Source organism: Carcharodon carcharias, chromosome 27 (assembly GCF_017639515.1).
Source record: "Carcharodon carcharias isolate sCarCar2 chromosome 27, sCarCar2.pri, whole genome shotgun sequence".
Taxonomy (NCBI): domain Eukaryota; kingdom Metazoa; phylum Chordata; class Chondrichthyes; order Lamniformes; family Lamnidae; genus Carcharodon; species Carcharodon carcharias.
The window spans coordinates 14,441,246-14,449,641 of NC_054493.1; the positions used below are offsets into that span (position 1 = coordinate 14,441,246).

Consider the following 8,396-nt stretch of genomic DNA (forward strand, 5'->3'; position numbering starts at 1 on the left):
GCGGCCGCCATCCTTGTAGGGGGCAATGTTTTTCATGACTGGGAAAAGTTTGTAACCCATAGTTCAGAATGGTGACAACTTGACCATCAAGCTGCATGACCCTTTAAGTGCCTTATTGATGAGGCAGTGCGGTGCACAGAAGGCAAGAAAAGGAAGCAAATCCTGCTCCCCTGATCCTAATACCTCATGGGATCTTATGCCCCATGTGTCCAAAGATCCACGTCTCTGTTCAGCTACATCAAGAACCATTGCAGAAACTCACAACTCTGAGTAGACGTCATCCTCAAATCGAGGAACTGTTAACGACAACCAGAGGCAATGTGCAGCTGGGCACTTACGTGATCATCCTGGGCCAGGAAGCAGAAGAAGGGCATGTTATGAATTTCCATCATGGACTGACAGGAATAGATTTTTGGAAATTCCTTTTGCAGAGGGTTAAAAGGGGAGGATTCACAAGTGAACTCAAACCAAGAAAAATATTTATATTGTCTGAATTTCTGGGTTTCAGAACTTGAGTGGCGGCTGGAGTCACTGTTGTGCATCTGCAAGGCAGAGGACTACATGGATAGCACATTTAAGGAGGTGGTCACACCGCAGGTCAGAAGCGTACAGCCAAAGAGGGAATGGGTGACCACCAGGCAGTCTAAGTGAACCAGGCAGGTAGTGCAGTTGTCCCCTGAGTCTATACAGCTTGCTAATTGGTTTTCCATTTTGGATGCTGATGAGGGCGATGGTTTTTCAGGGGAATGCAGCCAGAGCCAAGCCTTTGGCACCACAGGCAATTCAGCTGTATGGGGGATGGGGAGGAAGAAGAATGGAAGGGCAATAGCGATAGGGGATTCCATAATCAGGGGATCAGACACATGTTTCTGTGGCAGTAAATGTGACTCGAGGATGGTGTGTTGCCTCCTGTGCCAGGATGAAGGATGTCACAGCTTGGTTGCAGGACAACATTCAAAGGAAGGGGCATTAGCCGGACGTTGTGGTCCACATTGGCACCAACAACATAAGTAGGAAGAGGAATGAGGTCCTGAAAGTAGATTTCAGGGAGTTAGGAAGCAAATTAAAAAGCAGGATCTCAAGAGCAGTAATCTCAGGATTACGCCCAGTGCCACGTGCTATTGAGCATGGGAATAGGTGCATTATCAATTAAATATGTGGCTGGAGAACTGGTGTAGGAGGGAGGGCATCAGATTTCTGAGGCATTGGGACCAGTTCTGGGGCAGGTTGGACCTGTACAAGCTGGAAAGATTACATCTTAACAGGACTGGGATGGATATACTTGCAGGGAGAATTGCTAGTGCTGTTGGGTGGGTTTAAGCAAGCTTGTCAGGGGGGTGGTCCAAATTTGAAGAAAGTAAAGTTGGTAACAAGAAGTAGTATTGAGATCATAAGGCAAGAGAAACAAAGCAGAGCTTTGAGTATGCTTCAAATATGAAATGGTGTCAAAAAGACAAAGTTAGGTGCACTCCACCTGAATGCGCACAGCCTTCACAATAAGGTAGATGATCTAAAGGCACAAATAGAGGTGAATGAGTATGAAATAATTGCCATGACAGAAACATGGCTGCTTGGTAACCAAGACTGGGAACTGAATATTCAAGAATATTCGACATTTAGGAAGGACAGACAAGAAGGGAAAGTTACGCTGATAATAAGGGATGGTGTCAGTGCATTAGTAAGGGAGGATCTCAGATAGGGAGAACAATGCGTGGAATCTGTTTGAGTGGAGCTAAAAAACAGCAAAGGGCAGTAGACATTGATTGGAGTTGTTTATCGGCCACCAAACAGTGGTGATAATGTGGGGCATGGTATTAATCAGGAGATGAGAGAAGCTTGTAGCACGGGTAATGCAGTAATCATGGGTGAGTTCAATCTACATATAGACCGGGTAAATCAATTGAGCACTAAAGCTGCGGAAGACGAGTTTCTGGAGTGTGTTAGGGATGGTTTTCTGGAGCAGTATCTTGAGGAACTGACTAGAGGACAGGCTATTTTAGATCTGGTATTATGTAATAAAAAGAGGCTAATTAATAATCTTGTTGTAAAAGACCATTTAGGGATGAGTGACCACAATATGATAGAATTTCACATTATGTTTGAAAGTGAGGTAGTTCACTCTGAAGCAAGAGTGTTAAAGTTGAATAAAGGAAATTATGAAGGAGTGAGGGACAAATTGGCTGAGGTGAATTGGGAAAATACATTAAAAGGTATGACTGTACATAGGCAATGGATAGTCTTCAAAGAACTATTACATAGCTTACAGCACCCATACATTCATTCAAAGTGCAAAAGCCCAAAAAGTCAGTCAACCATGGCTGACAAAGGAAGTTAAGGATTGTACAAAACTAAAAGAAAAGGTTTATAAAGTTGTCGGAAGTAGTAGTAAATCTGAGGTTTTGGAGGTATTCAGAATACAGCAAAGGAAGACCAGGAAACTGGTAAAGAAAGGGAAAATAGAATATGAATGCAATCCAGCAAAAAATATATAAGTGGACTATAAAAGCTTCTGTAGGGATGTAAAAAGGAAGCGTTTGGCTAAGACAAATGTGAGTCCATTACAGGCAGAGTCAGGAGAATTTAAAATGGGGAATACAGAAATGGCAGAGAAGCTAAATGATTGGTCTGTATCCGTTTTCACAGGAAGGTGAAGGGAATCTCCCAGATTTAGAGATCCAAGGGACAAGGGAGAATAAGGAGTTGAAAGAAATTAGTATAAGTCAGAAGATTGTACTGAAGAATTTAATGGGACTGAAAGTTGAAAAGTCACTGGGACCTGATATTCTGTACCCCAGAGGGTTGAAAGAGATTGCTATAGAGATGGTGGATGCACTGGTGATCATTTTCCAAAATTCTATAGATTCTGAAATGGTTCCTGCAGATTGGAAGGTAGCAAATTTCACCCCACTATTTAAGAAGGGAGGGAGAAAGAAAACAGGGAACTACAGACCTGTTAACCTCACATCAATAGTAAGGAAAATGCTAGAATCCATTATAAAGGGTGTGATAAATGGATACTTGGATAATCATGACCTGATTGAGCATAGTCAGCATGGATTTGCAAATGAGAAATCATGTTTGACGAACTTGTTGGAGCTTTTTGAGGATGTTACGAACAAAATTGATCAAGGAGAGTCAATGGACATGGTGTACTTGGACTTTCAGAAGGCATTTGATAAAGTGCCCCAGAGGAGGTTGATTAGCAAAATAAAAGCAAATGGGATAAGAGGCAATATACTAGCATGGATTAAGGATTGGCTAACAGGCAGAAAACAGAGAGCAGGAATAAGCAGATCATTCTCATGTTGGCAAGCTGTGACTTGTGGGGTGCTTTAAAGATCAATACTTGGGCCCCAGCTGTTCATAATACACCAATGATTTGGATGTAGGGACCAAATGTAATATTTCCAAGTTCATGGATGATACAAAGCTAGGCGGGAATGTGTGTTGTGAGGAAGATGTGAAGTGGCTACAAGGGGAGGTGATTGCACAGTGGTATTGTCGTTGGACTAGTAATCCAGAGACCCAGGGTATGCTCTGGGGACCTGGGTTTGAATCTGGCCGTGGCAGATGGTAGAATTTGAATTCAGTTAAAATCTGGAATTAAAAGCCTAAATGATGAAACCATTGCTGAATATTGTAAAGACCCATCTAGTTCACTAATGCTCCTTTAGAGAAGGAAATCTGCCATCCTTATCTGGCCTATGTGTGACTCCAGACCCCAAAATGTGATTGACTCTTAAATGCCCTCTGAACTAGGGCAATTAGGGATGGGCAATGAACACTGGCCTGGCCAGTGATGCCCACATTCCCATGAACGAACAAAAAAAAAGGATTTAGACAGGTTGGGCAAGAACATGGCAGATGGAATATAATGTGGAAAAATGTGAGGTTATCCACTTTGGTAGAAGGAACAGATGTGTAGAGCATTTCCTAAATGGTAAGAGTTTAGAAAGTGTAGATGCACAAAGGGACCGGCTGTCCTTGTCCATATGTTACTGAAAGTTAACATGCAGATGCAGCTAATGGAATGTTTATTGCAAGAGGATTTGAGTACAGGAGTAGTGAAGTCTTGCTTCACTTATATAGAAGCTTGGTTAGACTGCACCCGGAGTAATGTGTGCAGTTTTGGCCCCTTACCTCAGAAAGGATATTATTGCCATAGAGGGAGTGCAACAACGGTTCACCAGACTTGTTCTGGGGATGGCGGGACTGTCTTATAAGGAGACCTTGGAGAAAACGGGCCTGCATTCTCTATAGTTTCAAAAAATGAGAGGCGATCTCATTGAAACCTACAATAGATAGGGTAGATGCAGGTAAGATGTTTCCCCTGGTTGGGGAGTCTAGGACTAAGGGACACAATTTCAAAGTAAGGGGCAAGCCACTGAGGACTGAGATGAGGAGAAGTTATGAGGGGCATGGACAGGGTGGATAGGGGACAGCTGTTCCCCTTAGTTGAAGGGTCAGTCATAGGGGGACATAAGTTCAAGGTGAGGGGCAGGTGGTTTAGGGGGGATGTGAGGAAAAACTTGTTTACCCAAGGGTGGTGACGGTCTGGAATGTCTGCCTGGGAGGGTGGTGGAGGTGGGTTGTCTCACATCCTTTAAAAAGTACCTGGATGAGCACTTGGCACGTCATAACATTCAAGGCTATAGGCTAAGTGCTGGTAAATGGGATTAGGTAGGTAGGTCAGGTGTTTCTCACGTGTCGGCGCAGACTCGATGGGCTGAAGGGCCTCTTCTGCACTGTGATTTTCTGTGATACTCAGAGGGTTGTGAATTTTTAGAATTCTCTACCCCAGAGGGCCATGGAAGCTTAGTCACTGAGTATGTTTAAGGTAGAGATTGATAGATTTCTGATTAACAGTAAAGGGCTATGGGGATAGTGTGGGTAAAAGGCATTTGAGTGTTTGATCAGCCATGATAGTATTGAATGGCGGAGCAGGCTGGACGGGCTGAATGGTCTTCTCCTATCCCTATGTTCTATTCTGAATACTAGTGATTGCTTCTGTTGACTGACAGGGTACCAGAAGCTGAAGTCAGTTTTCAGGAGTATCTGAAAGAAGGAAAGGAAGATAGAAAGGTGGAGAGGGTTGGGGAGGAAATTCCACAGCTTAAGATCTTGGCAGTTGCAGATGTGGCCACCAAACGTAGAGCAAATAAAATCAGGAATACTCAGGAAGTCGGAATTAGAGGAACGCAGATATCTTGGAGGTAACAAAGGGATGGATGATGGTTTCAGCAGCAGATGAACGGAGGCTGGGGTGGAGTCCGACGATGTCACTGAGGTGGAATCTAGTCTTGACGATGATGCCAATATGCGGTTGGGAGCTTGCCTCGGGGTCAAATATGACACCAATGTTTCAGACTCAGACTGTTGTTAAGGAAAGGGCTGGAATCAGTGTTTAGGGTTGGTAGTGGGGACTGAAGGGAATAGCTTCAGTCTTCCCAATGTTTAAATGGAGGAAATTTGTGTTCATCTGGTACTGGATGTCAGAGAAGTCAGGACGGAGTGTAACTTGGAGGGGAGATTGGAGGTGATGCTGTTCACATACACCTGTTGCCGTGTTCCATGTGGTGGGGGTTGAGTGTTTTGGAAAGTCTGTCCAAGTTCTGGTCAAGTTGCAGAAATAGAAAATCCCTCTCCTCTGCGCCTGATCCCAATCCTCTCTCAATCTCCTCTTCACATGGAGGCTAGAGTCTTGTGTAGGCCCAGACTGGGTAGCAGGTTCCCTTCCCTGAAGGATATTAGTGAACCAGCTGAGTTTTTACGACAATCCAGCAGTTTTCATGGTCACGTTTTCCTTGTGCCGGCCGCATAAATTACCAGATTCTTTCAGCTCAATTTCACAACCTGCATTAGTGTTTGTGTGGGGTCTCTGTTTTAAATTGATTTCACAGGGTGTCAGAAGGAGAAGATTTGCATTATGGAAACATCACATCAGGGTCTGACAGAGTCGCCCAGTTTATCGTAACTTGAGTACATTGGATTTTGAACGTGGAAGGAAAAAGCACCGTTCACAGTGGGGAGAAACTTTACATGTGTTCTGTTTGTGGACGAGGCTTCAGCCAATCATCTGGTTTGTCAAGACACAAGTGCATTCACACAGGAGAGAAACCATGGAAATATGGGGACTATGAGGAGGCATTTGGTTACCCGTCTGAACTGGAAGCTCAGCAACGCATTCACGCCGGAGAGAAACCATTCATCTGCTCCATATGTGGGAAAGGATTTACTCGATCATCGAACTTGCTGACACACAGTGTGTTCACACTGGAGAGAGACCATTCTCCTGCTCAAAGTGTTGAGACACCAGAGAGTTCACACTGACAAGAGACCTTTTAAATGTCTGGACTGCAGGAAGTGCTTTAAAAGTTCTGGGGAACTGATGTCCCATCAACATATTCACACTGATGAGAGACCTTTTAAATGCCCACAATGTGGGAAATCCCATAAAAGTTCCTGGGAACTGATGTCCCATCAACGCGTTCACACTGACAAGAGACCATTCAGATGCTCTCACTGCAGGACTGGATTCAAGCGATCATCTCAACTCATTATACACCAGCGACTTCACACTGGGGAGAAGCTGTTCACCTGCTCTAAATGTGAGAAGGGATTCACTCAATCATCCACCCTGCTGAAACACCAGCGAGTTCACACTGATGAGAGACCTTTTAAATACCCAGACTGCGGGAAGTGCTATAAAACTTCCTGGGAATTGATGTCCCATCAACGTGTTCACACTGACGAGAGGCCATTCAGATGTGGGGTTGGGTTCAGGAAATCATCTCACCTCACTGTACACCAGCGAATTCATACCGGGGAGAGGCCGTTCACCTGCTCCAAGTGTGGGAAGGGATTCACTCAGACATCCCACCTACTGAAGCATCAGGGAGTTCACAAGTAACTACAATGATTAGATTTTGCTGTTAATCACATCCAGGACTGAACCATGTTCAGTGGTGTCTGTTCCTATTCATGTTAATAAATCCCAGACCAGTTATAGGGGAAAATATTGTTGACGAGAAAAATAAATCAGCTTTGTACTAAACATGCAGTGTGTTGAATCTTTTTTTGTTCATTTATGGGATGTGGACCTCGCTGGCTAGGCCAGCATTTATTGCCCACCCCTAATTGCCCTTGAGAAGGTGGTGAGCTGCCTTCTTGAACCGCTGCAGTCCATGTGGTGTAGGTTCAGTTTCTTTCCTTATAGACATCATAACGGTTTGATACGACCGAGTATCTTGCTGGGCCATTTAAAAATAAACCACAATGCTTTAGGTCTGGTAGACCAGACCAGGTAACGACGGCAGATTTCCTTCCCTAAAGGGCATTAGTGAACTAGATGGATTTTTACAACAATCAATTTATGGTCATCATTAAACTTTTTGTTCCAGGTTTTTATTGAATTTAAATTTCACCATATACCGTCGTGGGATTTGAACCTAGGTTCCCAGACCATTACCAGCTGGTCTCAGGATTATTCATCCAATGATGAATCTACTACACCACTGCCTCCCCCTTTAATGTCACTAATATATAAGTTAATTCCCTCTCCTCTGTCTCCTCCGTCCTTACCAACAACCACAAGTGTGAGGAGCTCATGGAGCTTCTTTGTCACTAAGATTGAGATAATCCTTTCACCTGCTTCTGTTACTCCCCTCCCTTCCACTATGCCGCAGGGCCAAACTGTCTCTAAAGTTCCCCCTTGTCTGAGCCCTGCGCTCACAGTTCCTCTCCTATCTCCCATCATGCCCGGTCAGAGCTCTTCTTGTGCAGGAGACCCACCTCCTGGTCCCTCGATTCTATTCCTGCCAAACTGCTGACCATCCATCTTCCCTGTATTACTGATATTGTTAACAGTGCTCTCTCTCTTCTGGTTATGCCCCTCTCATCCTTACCCTTCCTGAAAAAAACCCTTCACCGCACCTCCCTTGCAAACTACCACACCGTCTGCTACCACTCCCTTTCTTCTCCAATGTCCTTGAACTTGGTTTTCCCCAAGGATCTTTTCTTGGACCCTCCTATTTCTCATCTACATGCTGCCACCAGGCGACATAATCCAAAAACATTGTGTTAGTTTTCCCATGTACACTGACAACACCCAGTACTATCTCCCCAACATCCCTCTCCATTCCTCCACTATTACTAAATTATCAAACTGCTTATCCGACATCCAGTACTGGATGAGCAGAAATTTCTTCCAATTAAAAATTGGGAAGACCAAAGCCATTGTCTTCAGCCACCACTACAAATTCTGTTCCTTAACTACTGAGTCCATCCCTCTCCCTGGGAAACGTCTGAGGCTGAACCACACTCTTCACAATCTTGGTGTCATATTTGATCCCAAGATGACTTTCCAGCCACATATCCACACCATCATTAATACCAGA

At 44.3% G+C, this 8,396-nt stretch overlaps 1 protein-coding gene across 1 annotated transcript; it reads left to right on the top strand.

Moving 5' to 3' along the window:
• The first annotated feature begins 4,902 nt into the window (after positions 1-4,902).
• Positions 4,903-7,037, top strand: LOC121270443 (zinc finger protein 664-like). Its single transcript, XM_041175776.1, has one exon. The coding sequence runs from the start codon at positions 6,389-6,391 to the stop codon at positions 6,908-6,910; it is 522 nt and encodes a 173-aa protein (XP_041031710.1). The 5' UTR covers positions 4,903-6,388; the 3' UTR covers positions 6,911-7,037.
• Positions 7,038-8,396: the final 1,359 nt, after the last annotated feature.

Bases quoted from the DNA above. Each gene is read 5' to 3' on its own strand.
- LOC121270443 (XM_041175776.1), top strand. From the start codon at position 6,389: ATGTCCCATCAACATATTCACACTGATGAGAGACCTTTTAAATGCCCA.